This window comes from Dunckerocampus dactyliophorus, chromosome 7, assembly GCF_027744805.1.
Source record: "Dunckerocampus dactyliophorus isolate RoL2022-P2 chromosome 7, RoL_Ddac_1.1, whole genome shotgun sequence".
Lineage (NCBI taxonomy): Eukaryota > Metazoa > Chordata > Actinopteri > Syngnathiformes > Syngnathidae > Dunckerocampus > Dunckerocampus dactyliophorus.
The window spans coordinates 4633535-4658642 of record NC_072825.1 but is presented as its reverse complement, the minus strand read 5'-3'; the positions used below and the strand labels follow the sequence as shown (position 1 = coordinate 4658642).

Genomic DNA, 25108 nt, shown 5'->3' with positions numbered 1-25108 from the left:
GCCAACGGAGGCCAGCTTCGGTGGACAAAGACTTGAGAGCTTTTTAGTGTGTGTGTCTGTCTCGCGCGCACAGAAGGCTACATGCTAACAGGAAGTGCTAATTTCTCCCAAGAGAAGACAAAGCTCAGTGATTTAAAGCGTGAATTAGAGGCTCTTGTACACCACTAGAGGGCAAAGTTGTTCACCAACATTTTGTTTTGAAACTACACAAACGCACACACAAGTGTAGAAGTGGGATTTATGGCTCCTACAAGGGAATCCATTTTTTCATAGAGTCGTTCAAAAATAATGTGTTGTAATATTGAGTTTTTTTATTTTTAAGTAACTCGTTTTTTATCAAGGAAACAATCGCTGGTACCAGTTATAAGACAGAATAGGTATCAGAATCATTCGAATTTACACATATCAGCAATATACAGAACACTCTGTTGGTGGGAATTATTCTGAAATACTGATTATTGGGCATGTATTTTTATTGCAAACATTCCATAAGGTGGTGCTATATCCCCATGCTTGGACAGATCACTATTTTGAATTATCTCTCACCTAAAAAAACTGCCAAAATAAAAACAACACAGGCTATAGGTGACATCCATGCACAACAACTTTTACACACAAGAACATTTAACGATACAGAAAAAATATTTCAAATAAGAGTAAGCTGAATATGTGTTCATTACAAAATCGAAATAAAAGTAGGATAAAAATGAGGATATGATACAATGTAAATGCAAAATTGTGCTCGGCTGAAAAATGTAATTGCTTTTAACTTTGTCTTAAATTTGTAAAATATCACCTAGTTTACATGGTCAACAAATGAATACAAAAAACTCTGAAATACAATACAAATCCCCATACCATGAAATAAAAATCCTTTAAATAATAATTAGAATAAATAGTAAATAAAACAATCAATACCAAACATTTTCAATAACCACACCGTTTGCACACAATTACTCTCTATAAACTACAATTACCCCAACTAATAATGATAAACAAAAGCAAAATAAAGTAACTATAGTACATGCAAAAGCTATATAAAATACTAAATGCAACTACATGCAAAACTATGTACAACAATTATGAGACATATTTGTTATATTTTGTAGTAACATACTGTAAATTGGGCGTAGCTAGGGATGCTCTGATCGATCGGTCACCAATCAGAATTGGCTGATTTGCATGGAAAAAGTCATGTGATTGGCATATGCCAATAAATGCTTTTCAATGCCGATCACAAAACTGATCACGTGTGGCTAGTGTGATTGCAGCCTGCAGAGACCCCTGTGTGAGGTGCGGTGTCCTGCTCTAATAGTGCCCCCCCTTCCCCTTTCCTTCACACTGCGCAGGAGTGCAGCGGCAAAACCCCACGTCTGCTGTGTGGAACTTATCTGCCCTTTGTGAGAATGATGTAAAGTCAGCATCCTGCTACACGGGGGGAGGACGTTAGAAAGCTTTAATACAGCATTTGAAGAACAAATACTTGACGGAGTATTGGTGAGTATTGGAGCCAGACATTTTTCATTAGGGTGGCCAAGGTGAGACCATTACTCACATAGGGGTGGCAATAAGTTGATACCTGAATAGTCTAGATGGCCAGCGGGGTGGCCGGAGAGTGATGGGGGCTGGCCACGGCCACCACTAGCCAACCCGAAGCTCCGCCACTGCTTTTGGACTGTATAGCAATGAATAGCTTTACAGTGTACCTTGGGCATGATACGGAAGTGGATACCGATGGCACGGCTACTTTAACCCTCGGCTCCTTGGTTTACATGCGCACTCATGCTGCTCGTCAACATACTGAGAAAACTTGACTGGAACCGACCGAAGTTATCATGGAAACGTACCTATCGCGGTTTTATTGACAGCTCCTCCACACGGAAAGTTGTGTGCTGCTGTGAAATGCGTCCAAGAGGAAACGGCTGTTAGGCTGAACCAATGTTCTGCACCACAGAACCGTGTTTGTCAAAACTGTCCCCTCAGCCGTGGTGGTGGCCACCCTTGGTCCCTCTACGACCACCCCACTGGCCATCTCAACAATCCAGGTATCAGCTAAATGCCACCCCTATGTGGGTAATGGTCTCACCTTGGCCACCCCGTAGCTCCGCCACTGTGGTGCAGCAACAGTCAGTCAAACCGCAGCTAAAAAAACGGACACTCGTGTGTGTGACAGTCACATGACTGAAGCAGATAACCCCAAAAATAATTCAATTCATGGGACAAGATGACCAGCTTGACATCGGGTTTTTTCCGACTGCTCTCTCACTTGGGGCCCGGCTACTTCTTGGAAGGAAATACAGCATATCACAGATGTAGCACTGCCAGAGCTGCGTCAGACTGTGTACTCTCACATCGAAAGTTTCCTTAAAGAAGTCGCCTCATCTTTAAGTTTCAAGAGTGACATATCTTCTCTTGAAAAAGTAAGCAAAATATGTTTTTTTTCTAAATTAAGGTGATTTTATGGTTCCTTTTTTCACATCATGTAGCCAATAGCAGGCGTTCAGCCAGGAATTCTGGGCGACATCAAAAATAAATCTTGCACGGGCCGGGGATCCGGAGTGCTGCTCTGCTGCCGCCTGTCTGTGTCTGGTGATTGGCCTGGGGGGAGTCACCTGAGCACACCTGCAGCCAATTTGTCAGGGACTACTTCAGCTAGGCTGTTCTGAGTACTCGTTGCTAGATTGTTTCCTATGTACCGTAGCTTTGTATTGTCTGGTCCTCCTGTGCCTTTTTGTACTGTAAGTACTGTTTCCCTGCCTGACGTCTCCAGCAGTGGTAATGTTTGGTTTGTTACTTTCTGCTCGAGCCGTGCCTGCCTGCTTTCAGCAGTGCCCTTTTTTCTTCAGCATGTTTCTCCTGCTTGGTTTTCAGCAGCGTCTTTCTTCACCGTTATCCATTTTTCTGCCTTTACCGTGTCTAGCAGCTTTTTGTGTTGTATTTTTCCCGCGGCTCGGCCCGGCGATTTCTGTTGCACTTTACCTTTCGTGTTTTGTATTTTTGTCATTGCGGGACACTTTTTGTTAAACTTTTGTTACACGGATTGACTCGACTCTGCAACTCTGCGACAGATCTATTTTTGCCAGGGGGCCCTTGGAATTGTTCTAACCTTTCCCCTCGACACGGTGTCCCTGGGCAATAGCACTCATAAAAAAAATAATTGGAAAAATTTACATTTGATCACAGTTGGGCAATCTCACTCATGGATCATTGATATCGGAATCGGTAGCGTAGAACCCTGATAGGAGCATCCCTTGGCATTGGTTTACGTTTTGAGTCAATATTAGCTTTTCCATTTTAAGAGATCATAGCAATAACTGCTATATGATTATATCAAAGGTGAATTTTTTTTTCCCTGTTTTTTTGGCACCTTGTGGAAGCCGCTGCGCCCTTAGCATCTGCATATATTGCCTAATGGGCCAGATGGTTCTGGATGCAGCAGCAAAAACGTATTCAGTCCAGTCGGGATGCACTCACTCACATTGATGAAGCGTGCCGTGGACAACTCAAACTCAGATGTCAGTCGTCGTTCACCTGATGGCGGCATGAACGACTCGAGACTCATGGGACACACACAATGATACGTGAAGACGGCATGGGCCATTTGCACATCAGAACAACGAGCCGTACCTTTTATTGAACTGGGATTTGGTTCTCATTGTTCTTACTAAAGACTCGACTTGTTGACGGATTTCACATCTCTACAAACATGCTAACATGCTGTGTGATGAGGAGAGCAGCTTGACCCATTTAAGGAGGCAGAAGACATTTAACAAGCATTAAAGCATGCATTAAAGTAGCATTAAAGCAGACTATTCTCATGGTATTACACACACACACTATATACAGTGTATATACACTATATATACACACACACACGTGTGTATGTATGATAAATGACTGCTGGATGGGATCCCTGCGCCAAGCGGGAGAAATATTGGAGTTTTCATGGAGTCGGTTGTCATGGTTACAGCTGAAATATCATTATGCTGATGGAACTTGAATGACATCCCTGCGGGGCGGAGCTACGGTCCCTGTGTGTGTGTGTGTGTGTGTGTGTGTGTGTGTGTGTGTGCGCGTGTGTGCGTGTGCGCATATGTTTATTATAAACGGAAAGGTATTTATTACTGTTATGAAATGCGTCTCGTGTTTATCGTTAAATTCATTATTTAGTCCTCACTAGCGGTTTTTATTTCAACGTATATTTATTTGAGTGAGTGTACACGCAATTTTGATGAAAACATGAACGTGTGTACTTTACAACCTAAAGGTCACAGGTCATTGTATCACAAAAAAAAAAAAAAAAGGTGTGTGTGTGTTTGACATTGAGGCTGTCAGTCATGCAGATTCTTACGGGCGGTACTGTAGTTTTAAATGACTATTGATTGGCTTGCAGGGAAGAAGATCAATAGTTTATTTTGAACATATGTGTTAGCATTGGCAGGTGTTAGCATGAAGCAGGGAGTAGCGGTGAGGATGTGTGTTTGTCTAACCAGCTCACTTCGTGCTAATGATGGACTCGTGCTAATTAGACTCCACACACACACACACACACACACACACACACACACGCACACACACACACACGTACACAGGCTGCTATCTCGTATGCTAATTAGCAGCCAGTATAATTCTGCTTTGTCTTTGAAATGTTTGTTTTAATAAGAAACAGTCATCATCATCTGTCCAGTCGGGTAGTCACATGGTGACATGATGACCAATGAACAACAAGAAAAGAAATAAATAGGACAACATGGAAATGTATGCTAATCAGCCTCTCGTATTTTTATTTCATTTTCAGCCAATACTTCACACTTTTTACATTACCGTACTGAGTTCCTCACTTAGTTCAGTCGGTTGGTTAGTTAGTTAACAGGGTTACAGAAAGCATATTCCCATGACTTTTTTTCTTAGAGGGATGAAACATGGACCACGGAAGCAGACATTCGGTGCAAGTCCCGGTAACGGTGCAGATGGAGGAATGAGTAGTTGTCCAACATTTGTAGTTGATGTCGTGGAAGGTAGGAAAGGAGGAAGGAATGCGAGCTTGCTCAGGTTGATCACTGCAAATACAGAAGAGAAGGCTCATTGTCATGGCAACAGCATCGGACACACACACACGCACGCACTCATACACGAAGAGTGGTGGTGTGTGCAGTAATTAAAGTGTGTGTGAGCAGCAGATATTAAAGAGCTGCTGACTCCTCTTGGAACAATAATAAGGGTTCTTCTCCAGCGTGAACAATGCAACATCTCCTCCTCATGGTCCTTATAGCTGGTCCTCATAGATCGCCCTCATGATGGTGTTTGTCCTTACAGACTGTCCTCATAGATGGTCACATACAAGGTTGTCATAGAGCACAGGTAGGAAAATTACTACTACAATTTTTTTTTTTAAACCTTTAAAGGAAAACTGCACTTTTTGGGGGAATTTTGCCCATCGTCCACACTCGTTATGTGAAACATGAACACACATCAGCCAGTTTGACTATAAGTCCCACTAAAAAAAAAAACAACTCCCAACCCAACGATGTTCTATTTACATAACGTGACCTGCATATTGGCCAAGCTACAGCGGCATTGTTATTGTAGCAGCTGACACCGAAGAACTACTTTTCAGGCGTAATGACACAGCGCCTCGCTCACAGCGCCACGCACGATGTCTCGGGCCACTACCGAGAGGTAACGTCAGCTACCGCGTCTGCTGCTGCTGCATTGCCTGTGGGTTTAGAAAAGTTAATGCTAGGTTATAAATCATGCCGTCGCACGTGTATAGTAGAAGGTTGTGGCAATAAGCTGAAAAACTGGTCAACGACATGCTCGTTTGCTTTCAGCATTTTTTACCTGAGGACTATGCAGAATTCACCAGCTCAACGGGGAGCACAAGTCTTGTGCTGAAAGATACAGTCATCCCGTCATCCCAGCGAGAGCGGACATTGTAAGCGACTGTTTTTTATCAAGCTCTTATTTTGTCCATGAAACATGAAGAATCTGCCCAGCACCCAGCAAAGTTACTCTCTGCCTGGGGGGAGTAAAAGTAAAAAGTAGTACTCATCGGCTCTCATCAAGTTTGCCGTGATTAGTGACGGCAAACGCTCTCTCTTTGCTAAATACTGTAAGTATTACATAATCACGAATGTACCTGTTACTACATGGTCACAGCATGTACATAAAACAATAAAACTGGTGTTTTAATAGTGGGCTCTGTAGGCGGACTAGGAGAATCCAATTGAATAAAAAAAATAACTCATGGAAAAACATGAACTGCTACATAATGTCTGAGAACTACAGTCAACTGCTGATGACATCATAGACAGGCGACGGAGCTGATTCCAGTTGCTGTTTCCTTGTGTTGGCAATTCTGAAGGATGCTAATGAGGACGTTTTGTGATGAAAAATAAATTAAGAACCCAGTTGGACTTACACAGTGTATTAATAACACAACAGTACACGTGCCATACTGTACGCTACCGGGAACATTTACAAAATTGGCAAAATTTTGGTGCGCATTTTCAACGTTACCCAAAAACATGCTAACCTGAGCGTACGCTAACCAAGGTTCCACTGGCTATATTCCAAATTTTTTAACCCAATGTGGCCCATGAGTCAAAATAATTTACTCCATGTCATAGGTGGTCATCATAGAAGAAGCTGACAGTCATTACGTGGTAGTATTGACGCGTTTCGAAGTGCAACCACACACACATTCTTGTACTGGTGCTGATATAAGACCTCAGTGACAGCCAGGGCATTTTCACTCTTCATGTATGTTGGGTCTTTCCAAATAAAAGTCTGTGTAATGAGTCTGACGTGTTGTCTTTTAAACGTTTTCTGATGTAAAACGGGACCTGGTTGCCATGGTTACCAAAGTCAGAGAGCGCAATCATGGCGAGGACATTGCCACGGCGACAGGACGCGTGCGAGACGATGTCCCAGTCATGTGACCAGTTAAGAAGAGAAGACACCGTGTCAAAGTCGGAGTGGTCATTTACGTCCTCCCTCGTTTCCTCTCCGCTTGCCGCCGCTTGCGTCAGCGTGGTGGTCGAGTCAGACAGAAGCAATCAGCCAGAAGCGATAGGACGTTCATTCCAGAACATTCTTCAAAGCTTTCCTCCTTAGCCGTGACGAGACGCGGCGCCGAATCCCGAGGCCGCCGTACCTCAATCACATGATGCAGCTTTCCCGACACCAGGGGGCGCCGTCTTTCCCACTTCCTCTTCTGATTATCAGCTAGCCTCTCTAGTGTACCTAATTACTACACTACGGAGCTCCAAAGGGGACATGGGGGGGGGGGGGGGGGGGGGGGAACATTTGCGAGATAACGAAGTCTCTTTTGCGTTCCCTCAAAAAAATCTCGCAAAAGAGACTGCGGTAAAGTTAGAAACATATTCACATATTCAAACTTCCGGGATTAATAACTCCCAAGTGAATGGTTCTAACACAGCAAACCATACCTCTTTCCAACCCCGGCAACACAGACAAACAGCTACAACCTAGTTTTTATCAAAGCGAGTCGTCTTCTGTGCAGTCTGGCTGATATTGATCTCTATGAGAAGCCAGCAGCGAGACCTGAGCGCAGGGACCGTCTACAAATGTCTTCTTCTTCTGTATTATGGCGGTTGGCATCAATGTTGCCAACGCCTCAGTAAGACAAGTGTCAATTGGCTGTTCTGAAAGGCGATTGATGACGTCACCCCCCCCCCCCCCCCCCACACACACACACATATATATGTGTGTATATATATATACATAAAGAACTTTTGGGAATTTTATTTTATTATGACTATTGTTTCATAAATTCACTTCTGTAACATGTACTTTCAATGGAATCAGTTCTGTCAAGAGGAGAACTCATCAATGACCTTCTCCTATTCACACTACAGAAAGACGTTGGGAAAATGTGCTTTTAAATAATTGTCAGGAATTATCGTTAATAAATTCAATTCTGTCACATGTCCGTTCAATAGCTTCACTTCTGTGAAGAGAAGGACCACAAAATTCACCTCACAAATCAATGGCCAAGTGAAGCTATTGAACGGACATGTTACAGAATTGCATTTATTAAAAAATAAAAATTCCTCAAAATTATTTAAAAGCACATTTTCCTGAAGTCTTTCCTGTAGTATGAAGAGGAGAAGGCCATCGATGTCTGACGCGAGTTTTGTGGTCCGACTCTTCACAGAAGTGAAGCAATTGAACAGACATGTGACAGAATTGAATTTATCAACAATAATTCTGAAGAAAATTCCCCAAAATTATTTAAAAGCACATTTTCCCAAGTCTTTGCTGTAGTATGAACAAGAGAAAGCTGTTGATGTGTGAGGTGAGTTTTGTGGTCGTACACGTTACAGAAGTGAATTTATTAACAACCTAATAAAAATTGCCCTAAATTATGTAAAAGTCAATTTTCACAAACTTGTTGCTTCTTATGTATTTTTGTAGTTCTAAACAGAAGGTGTTTTTATTTACTTTGTAATCTATTCTAGTTGTTTTTTCCCTACATCTCTTACAACAGCATGTGTGCAAACTAGCCAATGACGTCATCAATCGCCTTTCACAACAGCCAATAGATACTTGTCTTACTGAGGAGTTGGCAACATTGATGCCAACCACCATAATACAGAAGAAGAAGACATTGGTAGACGATCCCTGCACTCCGGTCCAGCTGCCGGCTTCTCATAGAGATCAATATCAGCCAGACTGCACAGAAGACGGCTCGTTTTGATAAAAACTGGGTTGTAGCTGTTTGTCTGTGTTGCCACGGTTGGAAAGAGGTATGGTTTGCTGTGTTAGAACCATTCATTTGGGAGTTATTGATCCCGGAAGTTTGAATATGTGAATATGTTTCTAACTTTACCGGAATCTCTTACACAGTTTTGCAAGATCTCGCAAAATAGCTTTGTGTTCTTTTGCAAAAGGTCGTTCTTTTTTTTCCTTTTTTTTTTTTACCCATCATATTTTTTTTCTCATCCCCTCCGGGGCTCCGTACCTAATCAAGTATCCTGTGGAGTGACCTACATTATGATGTCATCTTCATCAGGAAGATGCCCGGCGGCCATGTTGGATTATTTCAAATGGATCAAAAGAAATAAAAAAGATCTCATTAAGACGACCCACTCTACTTTGTAACTTCTGGCAGGCATCCTCCAAACAGGAATGGCCTTTTTGAGGCAGTTTGAGTTCAAAAACTTTTATTGTCATACATCAGCAGGTCATGTGACCTAGGACTTGTCCTTCATATTGCATCAAACAGTCACAACCGGGAAGTATGAGGATTCAAAATGGCTGCCGAGTCAGGGCTGTGTCTCAAATTGTCTCAAATTACACTTAGTCTTCTGAGTGCATAAGTGCATTCACACTGAGAAGTACGGCAAAATGCAGTACACTGTCAGCACCCACATGTTCAGTGTGGAGTGATGGACACTTGCCAGCCTCAATAGTCGTCATCTTGGCTACGTAGCGGAGGGGGAGGGGCTAACTTGAGTGGTTGCAATACATCATTAAAAAGGAGAGAAAAAGAAGGTGAATATTGAGTTTGTTACTTCTGGTAAGTGTACAATGACAGTACTGTCATGGATTTGGGACAGCACTACACTGTCAGATTTCACACACTCAGGAACTAAGTACACAGTGTACACAGTATACCTATTGAAGTATGGAAGTGCGCAAATTGGAACACAGACCAGGAAGCTCCGCCCCTTGCCTCAGAGGAGCCGCATGAGATCCATACTAACGGGAATGTGGGGGCTCTTGCCTTCACGTATACGTGAGCATGCTAGTAGAGCCACATGTAAACATCATGACAGCGAGTGAGCACGTTTGCATGCAAAACAACACGCAAGCATGCACGAGCCTGACAGCACGTGCACTTGTGCTGGCTCCACTACGCTTCACCATAGCAAATTTAGCAAAAACAATCTAGAGGTAGGGGGCACGTGCACTAGAAACACTCCCGGACACGTCGATGTACACACTCACTGTGCACACTTTCCTCTGCCTTGCATGCACGACAGATGCTAAAGATGCTACAGCTAACTAGGGAGGAGTAAAGGATGTGACTACTGGCTTGTCGCTAACACGCTAGCCAACAGTTTGATCACATGCTCCCAAAGTGGACGCTACGTGGACAGGAAGTCCCACCCTCAACACAAACGTGACAAAAACTTTCAACAAGCGTCTTCAGGGTGAAAGTGTACAAATAACAAAAAAGTTGTGCTTTTCAGGAGAGTGGCGGCCATGGTAGTGAAGGCAGACTCTCATGGTCCAAAGGGTCTGGAAGACTGGTACTGGCTCGGCACTTTGGGCTTGATGCCCTTACTGTTGTAGTAGTCCACCACCTGGTTGGGCACCTCCGCTAGCACGCTCTTAGCTAGCGCTGCTGGGGACGCCTGACACCAGGAAGACAGGAAACAACAATCAAACATCTGAAACATTTTCCTCCTTCATCCATCTCTCCTAACACATTGCACAACAGCTGGGATCCATTGTTAGCTAAATGCTCATTAAAGTGTGATAGAACCCGGAAGTTAAGTGGGTTGAGTACCACGCCTTGTGGAACATCACCAACAAACTTCCTCAGTCTCATCACTCACGTGCTTGAAGTTGCGGAAAGGGACAAACTGGACAATGTCCCGCAGCACGGGCTCTCCTTTGGGCGAGCGCAGGATGCCGTCGTCGCCGTCCAACATTTGCATGTCACTGAAGTCTGCGTTGCCCACGCCCACAATGATGACGGACATGGGGAGGTGGGATGCCTGCACGATGGCCTCTCTGGTGTCCGCCATGTCCGTGATGACGCCGTCCGTCAGGATGAGTAGGATGAAGTATTGCTAGGACAACAATCGCATGTCCAAAGACCACAACTGTGCTTTCACTTTCACTTTTACAAGCTCATGGGATGAGTTGTTGTTCGACCACAGATTTGTTTGGACCCTTTTCGTGTCCACTAGAGGAGGCATGCTAGCTTAAACGTTAGCATGCTACTGGCTCCTACCATGGCCTCTTTGGTGTGGACTTCCTGCGAGGCGGAGTTGGCGACCTTGTGGATGATGGGGGCGATGTTGGTAGGTCCATAGAGTTGCAGCTTGGGGAGGCAGGCCTGGTAAGCCTCCACCACCCCCTGAATGCCTGAGGACAACAGGACACACTCTAACGCCTTCACACTTTTAGTGGAGGTCAGCTCAAGGTCAGTCAAATTTGCATGGTAGGCGTTCCACCATGCCGCAGGGCAGCCCTTATGTGGACCTTGTGGTGTGGAGGAGGATGTCTTAATTGGCAGTCTCTCGGCCTGATCACATGACCTTTAGCTGCAAGCTTAACTCCTACTCAGACCATTTTTGCACACACAGCCTTATCATCACCATCCTTATTGTCATTATCGTCACCATCATCATCTTCATCATTATTCCCTCACCATTCTCATCCTCATGCCATCACTTGCATCCTCATCGTCATTCTAATCTTTTTTATCCTCATCATTAGTCCCATCATCATTCATAGTCTCATCCTCAGCTTCATTCTCGTCCATATTATTCCATCACCATTCTCATCATTACTCCCATCATCAGTCTCATCGTCATCATCATTGTGATCCTCATCATCATTATTTCCCTTGTAATTCTCATCCTCAGCATCATTGTCATCTCATCGTCATTATTCCATCACTGATGATCAGTCTCATCATCATCATCATCATCATCCTCATCATTCTTGTCATCATTATTCCCATTATAATTCTCATCTTCAGCACCATTCTCATCCTCATCATCATTATTCCATCACCATTCTCATCATTACTCCCATCATCAGTCTCATCATCATCATCATTGTGATCCTCATCGTCATTATTCCCCTTGTAATTCTCATCCTCAGCATCATTGTCATCTCATCGTCATTATTCCATCACCATTCTCATCATTACTCCCATCATCAGTCTCATCATCATCATCATCCTCATCATTCTTGTCATCATTATACCCATTGTAATTCTCATCCTCAGCACCATTCTCATCCTCATCATCATTATTCCATTACCATTCTCGTCATTACTCCCAACATCATCATCATCATCATTAATGTCATCCTCATCATCAATCTCATCATTATTGGCATTGTAATGCTCAGCCTCAGCATTGTTCTCATGTCATTATCATTATTCCATCACCTTTCTCATCATTATTCATCATCATTTTTTATAGACTATAGCTCTGCTTTTAATACAGTCAGCCCCCACAAACTCACAGATAAGCTCCTCACACTTGGCCTGTCTCCCTCCCTCTGTAACTGGGTGTTTAACTTTCTCACAGGCAGGCCCCAGTCAGTCAGAGTCCACAACCGCACATCCAGCTCAAGAATTGTGAGCACTGGGACCCCACAGGGGTGTGTGCTGAGTCCACTCCTCTACACGCTCTTCACCTACGATTGCGTGGCCTCCCAGAACAACACCAGCATCATTAAATTTGCAGATGACACTACAGTCATCGGACTGATCACTGGTGGTGTTGAAACATCATACAGAAGAGAGGTGGCCGACCTCATAGCTTGGTGTCGTGATAACAATCTCCTTCTCAATACAGATAAGACTAAAGAGATGATCATCGACCCAAGAACAAGGGAAAAGGAGCCGCATAGACCCCTGTTTATTGATGAGACTGAGGTGGAGAGGGTGAAAACCTTCAAGTTCCTTGGCACACACATCAGCGAGGACCTCACCTGGTCTCACAACACCCAACAAATTCTGAAGAAGTCCCAAAGGAGACTGTACTTCCTGAGAAGACTGAGGAAATTTGGCATGTCCACCACAATCCTGAGTTGCTTCTACAGATGCACCATCGAAAGTGTCCTTACCGCCTCCATCACTGTTTGGTACGGTAACTGTACAACACGTGACAGGAAGGCACTCCAGCGGGTGATCAAGACCTCACAGAACATTGTTGGGGCAGCCCTCCCCTCACTGCAAGACATTTATAAATCTAGAGTCCTACGCAGAACACACAACCTCATCAAGGACAGCACACATCCACAACACTCATTATTCACACTCCTACCGTCAGGCAGACGCTACAGGAGTTTGAAGTCCAGGACCACAAGGCTGGCAAACAGCTTTTACCCACAGGCCATCAGGCTCCTCAACGAAGCACTCACACACGCCGCACGCAACACACGCACACACTCATAGCACTTTATTTATTTATTTATTTGTGTTATTTACTTGTATTAATGTCTCTTCTGTTGTTGTTGCTTAATTTATTGGTATATATGTTTATGTGTTTATGTTTCTTATGTTCTTATTCTTTCATTTGTTTTATTTCTTTTCTTGGGAGAATGAACAGAATAAGATTTTCATTGCATGGTATAACTGCTGTTTTACCATGCACATGACAATAAAAACTCTCTTGAATCTCTTGAATCTCTTGAATTACTCACATCATCAGTCTCATCATCATCATCATTCTCACCATCCTTCTCATCATTATTCCCATTGTAATTCTCATCCTCAGCATCATTCTCATCCTCTTCATCATTATTCCACTACCATTCTCATCGTCACCACCCTCCTCATCATTATTCCCATCGCCATTCTCATCCTCAGCACCACTCTCATCATCATTTCATCACTGTTCTCATAATTCTCATCACCATTGTCATCATCATAATTATTGTCATCATCATTCCCATCACCATTCTCATCCTCATCATCATTCGCATCCTCATCATTATTTCATCATTCTCATCCTCAGCTTCATTTTCATCCTCCTCCTCATTATCCCATTACCATTCTCATCATCACCACCCTTCTCATCATTCTTCCCATTGTCATTCTCATCCTCAGCACCACTCTCATCATCATCATTCGATCACTGTTCTCATAATTCTCCTCCTCATCATCGTCACCATATTCATCACCATTCTCATCATCATAAATATTGTCATCACTATTCCCATCATCATTCTCAACTTCATCATCATTCGCATTCTTATCATTATTCCATCATCATCTTTAGGCCCAACATCATACTCATTCTCACCATTATTCTCATCATCATGGTCATCCTTCTCATCATTATTCCATCATTCTCATACTCATCATCATTTTCATGATTTCATCACCATTCTCATCCTCATCATTCTCATCCTCACCATCATCCTCTCCATCATTCTCACCCTAATCATTGTCATGGTGATGAGAGTTGTCCCAGTGAAGCTCCTACCTGCACACTCGGGGTTGTCCTCGTTAAAATTCACTGCAAAGTCGTGTGAGACCTGGAGGGAGGGGGGGGAGAAAGTGGGGGCGGCAGGAAGTGTGTTTGATGTTAAAGCTTGAATGTAAGCGTGCCATCACTCTCCTGCCCCCCACAGGTCAAGTCATTCATTGTTGTCATGTCACGCCTGGCCAGCAGGGGGCTTGAGCAGCATTGCGCGATGGGAGGGTGGGGGCCAGAGTGAGTTACCTGGTAGTCAGGTGGGATGCGAGCGCCAAAGCCAAACGCTGGGAACATTTTGTCACTGAAAGGAGGAGAAAGACAAACGCAACTCATTAAGGCCGCGGGTGTGAAGGCATCCTGTTTGGACATGGGACCACGTGAAGGGATGCTAGTTAGCTTAGCATGGCCCACCTGTCGTAGTCCTGGCAGATCTCGCCCACCGCCACCAGCGCCTTCAGGTACTCGTTGGGTCGGTACGGGTGGATGTAGTGCAGCGAGCAGCTGTTGCGAGGGTCACCGTTGGATGCCGTGAAGTCAATGGCGACCTGAAGGAAAGAACCGATCAGACGACGGCAAACAATTACGATGAAGATCCTGACCAGACTTTCTGATCTCTTTTATTTTGGAATATCTTCCCCCTCAGCCAAAGCCAAAGGTCAAAGGCAGCGACCTGATTCACCTCCCATCCCACTGACTGGTGGGACCAGTCCAACCACAGCGAAGGCCCATGTAGCTAACTGGGCCACTCGGCCGGGCGGGTGGCGGATGGTGTTGCCATGGTTACCGTCTCCATGGCAACACCATCGGCACTGGGAGAAGCTAGGCGGCGGAATAAGAAGCAGGACGTTGACCTGGATGCAACTGTGTGTGTGTGTGTGTGTGCGTGTCTGCGTGCGCTCTCACTGTGAACTGGATCTGACAGCCCCCCATGATGTAATCCAGGAAGGAGTGCATCTTGATGATCTGTGCACACAACACGGACAGAAATAAGTCACATGATTCTTTCAAGTCATTGACCAGTCAAGTCATTGATATGTCAACCCACTGATCAGTCAAGTCCTTGACTTGTCATATCATTGACCGGTCAAGTCATTGATCTTTCAAGTCATCGATCAGCCAAGTCATTCATCAGTCAGTATTGACCAGGATGCTCCCACATTCGTCTGACGGTAGACGCAGGGAGTCGTTCCATACCTGGAAATGACCTCACTTCCTATGTACACCACCCACCCCCACGCTTTGACATGCTGGCATGGAGGGAAGAACGGAAAGAGGAAATAAGGAAGCTAAGAGTAAGTAGGGAATAAGGCAAGGAGGCCAGTGGTGCTACGAGGATGGATAAAGGCAGGGAGTCATTCTCACCTGCACGTCATTAAAGATCTGAGCCGCTCTCATTCTGTCTCCTGACTCCGCCCACCCTGCGCTCTCTCATCCATCACACTGTCCTAACCTGGCGTCCCCGTGAGGCGCCCATTAGTGGACCATCTCATCCTGCCTGACATTCACAGACTTTGACTCCACCTGTCGCATGACATCACAATCAACGCTGTCTGACCGCCATCAGCTTGTATTGCTAACGATCCACTTCCTGTCGGCTGGCCAAGCACTTCCTCCACCATTTTAACAATAAGGGTGCGGGGGGAGAGACCTTGCACTGATTGAGGATGACGATGCCAGAGTTCTTGTAGGTCTTCTTCTTCACTTTGTATTTGGAGTTGATGCAAGGCCACTGCACCTGCGCACAGACACATTAGCACGTTAGCACGCCCCTGCCAGCTCATGTCATGTGCTGATGATGATAATAATGAAAACTGCGTGTGTTTTAGTCACAGGAGGAGCATGAAGGAGCCAATAGAAAACAACAGAACAATAGAAGTAGAAGATGAGGAGGAGGAAGAAGGTTTCCTAGGCAGGTTTGCCAAACAAACTCTACTTCTTCTCATTGGTGATGTTAGATGAGGGTGGGCGTGGCCACTGTGCCTTCAAAATGTGCACACGCAGTGTTCCCGTCATGGACGCCACCTCTTGAAAATCCTCCCCTTCATTCTTTTTGATGGATAATTGTTAGCGTGCTCGCAGCATCTAGCCTCATGACAAGAGACTAAAATAATGAGGTAGAAGTAGCTGCTGAGTGTTTTTTTTTTGTTTCGGAACACACGTCATCTTGTGGTTATTTCCTGAGTATTTGCAAAGGGAACGTTAGCTCTTTAATTGGCGGCCGCCTCCTTCCTGTCTCATCGCTTGTCTTTCGCTGCCAGTGTGCGCTAATCGCATCACGCCGCCCGCCAAGGTGCATCTTTAAAGGCTTCACGTTACTAATTGGCGCAGCCATCAGCTTGCAAGTGGTGAAAGCTGCCTGCAGGGTCACGCTGGAAGCTCCCTTTGGTGCACGAACACGCTGCAACGTGCACGTTACTGACATGCAGGTTGTCCAGCATCATGATTCATTGTTAGCTGGTTCAGCTTATACTGTAGGAGCACATGACTTCAAGCATCAGATACTAAGCTAACAACTAAACACGTCGCCATGGAGACGGAGAAGATGTGCTCTAGCGGACACCATTAACAAGTCCAGCGTGAATTCCTGCTACTCAACCGATAACGATGTCTTTTACATCCTGTCTCCAAAATAAAACCTAGCGTTTATTCTGTTAGCATTAGCGTGGACGTCGGGAGAAGGAGGACAGACAGCAGAGAGTGGACTGATCTCATGGTCTCATCACAGTCTCATTACAGTCTCACAGCTCCATGAGGTCAAAGTGGTCTCAGTGCTGGTGTCGCGCAGTCAGCCGTTAAATTACTTCTGCTGCTGAAGGAGAATCACTAGTCAGCGCTGCCAGCGCTAACACGAATCACATTTCTCCTCTAGGAACATTTTTGTCCGTTAACAAGTGGCAGAAGATTCCGGAACAAACGTTGCCAACACCCTAAGGAATTCCTCACTACGACTTAACATCTGCCAACTTCAATGAGAGGATGTCTTCCTGCTTTTCAAAATCAACCTCGGTCTGCCTTTCTCTGTTCTATCTTCTGCTTGTTAACTACACAGCTGCACACGCACTGTCATCACTAACTTCACTCTGACAACAACACTGTATTAAACTAACACTGTCTTAAACTCACCTAAATTTAAACTAATACGTTCTTAAACTGAAGCTGTCTTAAACCCATTTAAACCAACACAGTTTTAAACTAACGTTGCCTTAAATTGACTTTCTTAATGGGCAAATAAACTACCACTATCTTAAACTAACCTAACCTAGCTTAAACTAAAACTGTCTTAAACTAACTTAAACTGATGCTGTGCTAAACTAGCTTAAACTAACGCCGTCTAAGACTAACTTAAACTAATGCTGTCTTAAACTAACATAAACACTGTCCTAAATGTATGCTGTCTTACAACAACTTAAATTAACATAAACTAACACTGTCGTAACCTAACTTAGACGAACACTGTCTTAGACTAATGTAAACTAAATCTGGCTTAAACTAACGCTGTCTAAGACTAATTTAAACTAATGCTGTCTTAAACTCACTTAACCGCTGTCCTAAATTTACGCTGTCTTAAAATAACAAACTAATGTAAACTAACACTGTCGTAAACTAACGTACACTAACGCTGTCTTAAACTATTGTAAACAAAAGCTGTCTTAAACTAATGTTGTGCTAAAGTAGATTAAACTAAGGCTGTCTTAAACAAACTTAAACTAACACTGTCTTAAACTAACATAAACTAATTGTCACGCTCTGTGTGACTCGTTTTCGATTTCTGGTTGTGCTGCCCTTTGTTTCCACCTTTATTTCCTGTTTTGTGCTCTTATTTTGTACATCAGTTTCCTGTTTAGTGCTGTTGAGTTCTCTTTACGCCTATCTGAGGAAGCTGCCGGTCACAGCTGGTCCTCATTTGTAATTAGGAGGGTTCTTATGGCGAGTGTGTGGACTTGGCCATTTGCTGGCTCATTGTGTGTGACTTTGATGCGTTTCCCGTGTGAGACGGTGTGCCGCTCATTAAACCTAGCTTTTCATGCATTCCACTGCATCTCCTTACGCTACTCCCGTGTAGCTCCTTTCCCTGCGGTGCTTCTTCTATTCTTTTGTGCACCGTTGCTTTTTGTTAGATTTTGTCTCCTCCACTCCACCTGCTGAAGCATTAAAGACTCTTTTACCTGCCCTTTACCTCTGCATCCTGGGGTCACGACCATGCCACTCTGTGACACTAACACTGTCTAAAACGAACTTAAACTAACTTCTGTCCTACATGTATGCCGTCTTAAAATAACTTTAACTAACAAACTAACACTGTCGTAAACTAACTTACACTAACGCTGTCTTAAACAAATGTGAACTAATTCTGCCTTAAACTAAATTAAACCAAAACTGCTTTAAACTAACTTAAACTAATGCTGTGCTAAACTAGCTTGAGCTAACGCCGTCTTAACTAACTTAAACTAACAGTCTTTAAACTAACATGAACTAATGCTATCTTAGACTAATGCTGTCTAAAACTAACTTAAACTAATGATGTTAACTTAAACACTGTCCTAAATAAACGCAGTCTTAAAATGACTTAAACTAACGTGAACTGACACTGTTGGAAACTAACTTACACTAACGCTGTCCGAAACTAACGTAAACTAAAGCTATCTTAAACTAACCCTGCCTAAAACTAACTTCAACTAACGCTGTCTTAAAGTAACTTAAACCTGCAATGTCTTAAATTGACATTGTCTAAAAGTAAACTAGTCTAAATATAAACTAGTCTGAATGCAAGCGAGTGTAAAAGTAAACTAGTCTAAATGTAAACTAGTCTAAAAGTAAGGAGTGAACATGCTACCTGTCGTCCATCGATGGCGCCCCTCATCTCCTTGAAGGTGGCCTCAAATTCTCCGATGTAGTCGTGTTTCCCGTTAGAGTCCCAGTCCCACACCGTGCACTGATGGTGAGAGACACACACACACACACACACACACGCACACACACGTACACACACTTAGTGCAGTACCCGGAGTTTCATTAGCATGTTATTAGCATATATTCTTCACGTTTAATCATCATGAAGTCCTTGAACAGATGAGTTTAAATAAAAAATGAAGATGTGAGAGAATAAATTATTGTGGGAGATGAGAATTTCCTTTATTTCCACTCATGTTCCCCTTATTTTTTTATTTTATTTTAATTTTTTTTATGTTCCCCTTATTGTCCTGGAACATTTCCCTTATTTTACAATGTAAATGTTGACAGGTATGGTTTGGACGTCTGTCAGCGCTAATAACGGGATAACGAGGACCCCGTGGAGGACAATGGCGAAGTTTCTGTGTTGGCTGTAGGTCAACGAGAGTCAAGTGGGCGAGCGAACCAATTAGATGACGAGTGTGTGTGTGCGTGTGTGCGTGTGTGTGTGTGTGTGTGTGTGTGCGCGCGCGCGCACATGCCTCATTAAAGTGAACATGCATCCTGTTTTCTGGCAGGTTGAAAGAGGAAGAGGAGCTTTATCTACCTGAGAGATAATACCCGACTTAACGAGCTGTCACGCTGACGAGGACATTAAGCCTTTAAGTCTGTCAACTTTCTACACTTTCATTATTGGCAGCAGTACAAGCGATAAAAATAACTGGCTCTGTCGCCATGGCAACCACTGACAAACAAACATCAGCATGGAAACGCACCAAACTTTTAACAACAAATTCTCTGCAACACACACACCCCATGAATGTCATTCATTCATTCATTTATCCTGTTCCCGCATTATTCATGATGCCACCTCCTCTTCTGCTTCAAGCTCCACCCCCTCAGCGCCCACTGACTGTGTGTGTGCGCGCGCGTGTGTGTGTGCATACCTGCAGCTTGCGCTCATGGTCTCCGTTGCAGAGCGAGTTGAGAGAAACTTTGAAGGTTTTCCACACGGGATTCAAGTTGTTCATCACCGTCTGACAGAGCAAACACACAACAGCAACAAAGCACATGACACAATATGTGTGTGCGCGCGCGTGTGTGTGTGTCTGCTGGGCTTCCTGCCTCTGTTCTGTAGACCAGCTGCAGAGTGGCGTCCTCGTTGAGGCGATAGATCTCCAGGAATGGATCCGACTTACTGAAGAAGTCCTGAGCAACAAAGTAATGACTGCATGAACGATGTACACTCATGTGTATATGTGTTGTCTTACCACTCGCCATCAGAGGGGGCGCTGCAGGACTATGTACTGCGGATCCCCGCACATTCGCAATTGAGCAGATTTTTGGTCCATTTGATTTATTTTCCTGAAAATCTGCTGTTTTTTTTCCATAGAAAACACATCTCATTAACCAAAAGTTGGTAATAATTCATAAACACGTGATAATACAGGTAACATGTACAACGTACTACACGATTTTTCACACCACTATATGTCTTCATGCCTCACTGATAATATTTTTCGTTAAGTGTTGAGATTTCGCATTTATTTCGATGGTCCTTGAATGCACCATAGCTATATGTCGAGAGAAGCAAACGTTTGTTTGGCTATGGAAGCACTAGCTTCAACAGTCGGTCCACAATCTGGTCTCAAAACTTGCAGCGAGGTGAACATTTATATCGACGCGTCTCAGAGAAACGCCTTCTTCTAGCCTGCTAGCTTCGAATGCTGCAGGGAAAAGAATACACTGTGACTCAGATTCCACCCGTTTATCCACCATCGTACACTATCATTCATTAGTGGTGGCTACCTATACATTTTATACTTTAGTGTGTGAGGCATACTTAGGGCTTTAACCTGGATAGTGTCGCTAGTGAACAATGGCAATTGAAGAACGGCTTCTGTAGCTGAATCTAATAATTACAACTGTCACTTTTTTTGCAAATGTTGCTTCAAAATCAGAGGAGAAGTGGACGGGTGGCCAACCGTGCATCAAAAATAGACAATTTTATGGGTGTATCAATTCCCCTGGTTTTTTGCCATTTGCTGGTGGAGATCTAATGTATGTGTGTATCTGTGTGTGTGTGTGTGTGTGTGTGTGTGTGTGTGTGTGTACCTTGTCATCCAGCTTCCTGGCACTGAAGGAAAGCTCGATGTAGTCGTCATTCCCAGTCAGCTCCTCTGCTGTGATCTGAACACACACACACACGCATGCACGCACACACACACACACACACACACACACACACACACACACACACACACACACACAGTTACTTCATGTACATTTCTTCAAAGTGAAAAACGCAGCAGTGTTGCAGTTGATGTCGAGCCACAAGCGGGAACAAATATTGAGCAGAATATTGAGGGTATTTAGCGTCAAAACTCCGGCAGATCGCTCTCTCGACAAGACCAAAGTTATGTGTATCTACTGTCGCTGTGAGTTGAGTTGTCACCGGAATACATCGAGGCTCAAATGCCACTTGCTGGAAGCTCTAGACAAGGTGCTGGAGCACTGCAGGTATTTTTTTACCTGGCATATGAGTGTCCCAAATAATTTTTTTTTTTTTTTTTTTTTAGATATCAGTCATCTCTGATTTTTTGCTTATACTGTATTTACAGTATCTATGACAGCAGTATGACAAAAATGTTTTATTAAGTGAATACTTTCATTTTGTTTTTTGTTTTGGTGTCTTGATCACTTTAAATGTTAATTTATCCCTTTTATTCATCACGTGTATGTGTTTATATGCATTTAGAATTTTTATGCATGTGAAACTACAAAAACGAGTTTTGTGTTAATATTTTTGTGACTTCATAGACGGGCGATTTTGCTGACTTCCAGTTCTGGTTGCCATTTTGTTAGCAAGCTAACAATGCTAACAGGACATTTTGTGATAAAAATACATTAAGAATACAGTTGGACTCACACAGTGTATTAACAACACAACAAGACACGTGCCATATCGTATGACAACCGGAAAATATACGCAAACCAAGACAAAATTTTGGCGTCAACTTTTTTACGTTAACCGTAAACACACAAACTGGGGCGGACGCTAACCGAGGTTCCACTGTACATTATTATATTGTTCTGATCATACAACAAGAAGAAGATTGATAGCGTAAAAGACTTTAAGTCAGGGGTGCTTAAACTTTTTCCAGTGAGTGTTGCATATATACAAATTCAAGGATGGGGATTGGGGGACCACTTTTGTACATTGCTACAACCAATCCAATGTATGTCAATATATGCTAAGCTATTTGAACATCTTCGCTTTGTGTTATAGATAACAAAGCACATTTGTGTAATATCTAATACTGTAGTATATCTTCATTGGTAATTTATTTTATTTTCACAATATGCCGAGGGACAATAAAAAACAAGCTGCAAGCTGAAAACACTTTGGACACCCCCTCTAGAAAATTCTCTGTCGATCACCGTTATGATGGTCTTTCCCACGATGCCTCCTGGCCTCAGCAGAGCTTTGGACAGCTTCCTTTGGGAGATGATCTACACACGCACACACACACACACACATAAAGAACACAGCTCTTTGCTGTTAGCATTAGCATTAGCACTGATAGAGGACTGGCAAACATAAACACAACAAAAGAGCAGTCTCACCTGTCCCAGCGTGCACTCCACTGCCCCCAGGAAGTCAGCGTCCTTCACGCCGTTGTAGTTGCTGTAGATGTCGTACAGCTCAAAGCGCAGCCGCTGCACCTCTTCAAAGTAGAAGTCCAGGGTGAAGACCTTTGAGTAGGAGGGGTTTACACAGCTTCGCATCACCTCCGTACGGTCCACCTGCGGATGTCAAACCCAGTTAGTGTGGAGTAAAGAGCGCCCCCTACACGGGCAAACGTATTCAAAGCATTTTCAAAGCACAAAGAAGGTATCATGTTTCTTCATAGAAGGAGACATCTTCTGCAGGTTGTATCCTGGTCTCCTGGTCTGAGGATGCTGGCGGTCGCCATGATGACCTACCTCCATCCACTGGCCGTGCGACTGCATCTTGAGGACGATGCAGGGGTCTGGTTTGGACAGAGCATCCCGGTCGGAGATGGCCTTGCACGTGAGCCTGAGCTCCACTTTGGTGAGACACGGACTGTTGAACAGACCCAGAGAGTGGGCCGCTGACTCGTAGATGTCACTCATGGTGGCGTCGGGACAGTAAGTCTGTACAGCGAACACAAACAAATGACCTTTGTCATGACTTTGTGCGTGTGTGTGATATGAACCTCCACAGGAAGTCATCTTATACATGCATTCCTGCATCAGCTTCATTGCAACATCCGCCTGCAGTTCAGGTTACAATGTGAGACTTCACTGCAAAGATGTTTGATGCGATAAAGCGTTAAAGGCCTCCCATCAGAAATGAAACTCTTGGAAAACATTCACTGAGCTGTCTCACAGGAAGTACTCATAAAAGCAAACTTCCTGTCCCTCAAGGCGAGCCTGGAGGACATCCACCAAACGTCATGTGTGTGTTTGAGGCAAGCAGGTGCAAGCTGGGCGCTTTAATGGCAGCCCACTGAGGCTTTGGGGCGGCTGAGCAGTCAAGCGGCGGATGAACGCTCCCACTGGCGTATTAAAACTGCGCTTGTGACATCACACACATGCTGCACGACAACAGCGGTAATAATTGATGTCATTCAAGGCACTCCCGGGGGATTGTGGGTAAATGTTTGGAGAAACTCTGAAAGGCAGACACTTTCTAACCTAGTGGCCAAACGTGGAACTGCAACTAACAACCATAAACAATGATGAATGAAATGAATGAGTGAATGAAAGATGAAATACAAAATCAGCCTTCATAACTAATGAATCATGTTAGCAATCTGGACAAAAGTAATCAGACAAGGATAAGGACAAGAAGATAATAATGTAGAACAACATAGACATGTTTGTTCATCAGAATGTCCACTGATAGACTAAAAAAAACATTGTCACGTGAAGAAGAAATTTGAAACTAGAAAACAATATGATGATGGTGGTGGTGCTGAATCAATAAAGCAGCACAATGAGCTACTTCCTGAACACCACGGGTCACATGCTCATCATCATGTTTTAAACATGTTTTTTTTGGCTGAATTCTACTTATACCACATACTACACAGCATACTGTATCAGCTCCTAGACTGTAAATACAAGACCTAGCAGCCGAGAAGAAGATGCACAAATGTTTCATGACAAAAATTGTCACCTTTCAATGAGGATCATCACTAACACGCTTCAAGCAGGAAGAAGCCGAGGATGCACCAGAAGATGAATATGATGAGAGGTGTGAGAAATGTAGAGTTTTGGCGGGTTCTTACCTGGTGTCAGGTGCGAGAAGAGGAAGACGTCACAAAGTTTCCACTGTCAGTTCACGACTGACATCAGTTGGCTTCATCCTCCTCCTCCTCCGGCAGCTGGAGAATCTCTCAGCCTCACGCCGCCTCTAACGCCTTAAAAGCGGGAAAACCCGTACACCCATACGCGCCCCCCTCCTCGCACCCCGAGAAAACTCAGAGTAGTGTGCTGGGGCGCTCCCTGCAGGACGACATTGGAGCTGCAAGCCGTGCAGACGTCGCGCTGTGCACTATAGTTCACTACTAATTAAAATTCACTGTTAATTTGCGGCTATTTCACTGGTGATTCACTTGTAATTTTCTGCTAATTGAATGCTAATTATCTGATAATATGCTAGCGCGGATTTAGAGGGGGGTGTGGGAGGTGTACACCCCCCGTTCTAAGGCACCCACGATTTTTTTGCCACAATAAAAGCTAATAAAATGATAAACCATCCCGGATTACAGTCACCCAGTCCCAGTGAAGGTACATGTATGTCTAAACACGTACACGTACACGTACACGTACACTTACACGTACACGTTGATTTATTAGTACTGCTACTAGTACCAAGACAGATCACCTCTCTCTCTGGAGAAAGAAGTGGGAGGCTGACATTCTTCCCAAACCGGACACCCTCCCTGAAGCTCTTGCTCAGGCAAATCGGCTGATGTACCCCAACA

The 25108-nt window shown here is 43.9% G+C and overlaps 1 protein-coding gene across 2 annotated transcripts; it reads right to left on the bottom strand.

Moving 5' to 3' along the window:
- Positions 1-4802: 4802 nt before the first annotated feature.
- Positions 4803-24553, bottom strand: cpne4a (copine IVa). Of its 2 annotated transcripts, XM_054782007.1 has the most exons (16): positions 24410-24553; positions 23079-23270; positions 22719-22898; positions 22533-22604; positions 21207-21281; positions 20217-20300; positions 20039-20128; positions 19036-19134; positions 15850-15936; positions 15105-15164; positions 14613-14746; positions 14448-14502; positions 14208-14259; positions 10991-11124; positions 10590-10826; positions 8850-10385 (listed from the first exon to the last, which is right to left on the bottom strand). In XM_054782007.1, exons 2-16 carry the CDS (start codon positions 23247-23249, stop codon positions 10254-10256), a joined length of 1662 nt encoding a protein of 553 aa, XP_054637982.1. In that variant the 5' UTR covers positions 23250-23270; positions 24410-24553; the 3' UTR covers positions 8850-10253. The 2 variants fall into 2 exon arrangements, with proteins under 2 accessions (XP_054637983.1, XP_054637982.1); XM_054782008.1 differs by lacking the exons at positions 8850-10385; positions 10590-10826; positions 10991-11124 and adding an exon at positions 4803-5060.
- Between the last annotated feature and the right edge of the window lie 555 nt (positions 24554-25108).

Coding starts and splice junctions, on each gene's coding strand:
- cpne4a (XM_054782007.1), bottom strand. CDS start 23,249: ATGAGTGACATCTACGAGTCAGCGGCCCACTCTCTGGGTCTGTTCAAC. Junction 19,135..20,038: donor ACCATGAGCGCAAGCTGCAG/GTATGCACACAC, acceptor TCTCACCATCAG/TGCACGGTGTGGGACTGGGA. Junction 15,165..15,849: donor TCATCCTCAATCAGTGCAAG/GTCTCTCCCCCC, acceptor TTGTGTGCACAG/ATCATCAAGATGCACTCCTT.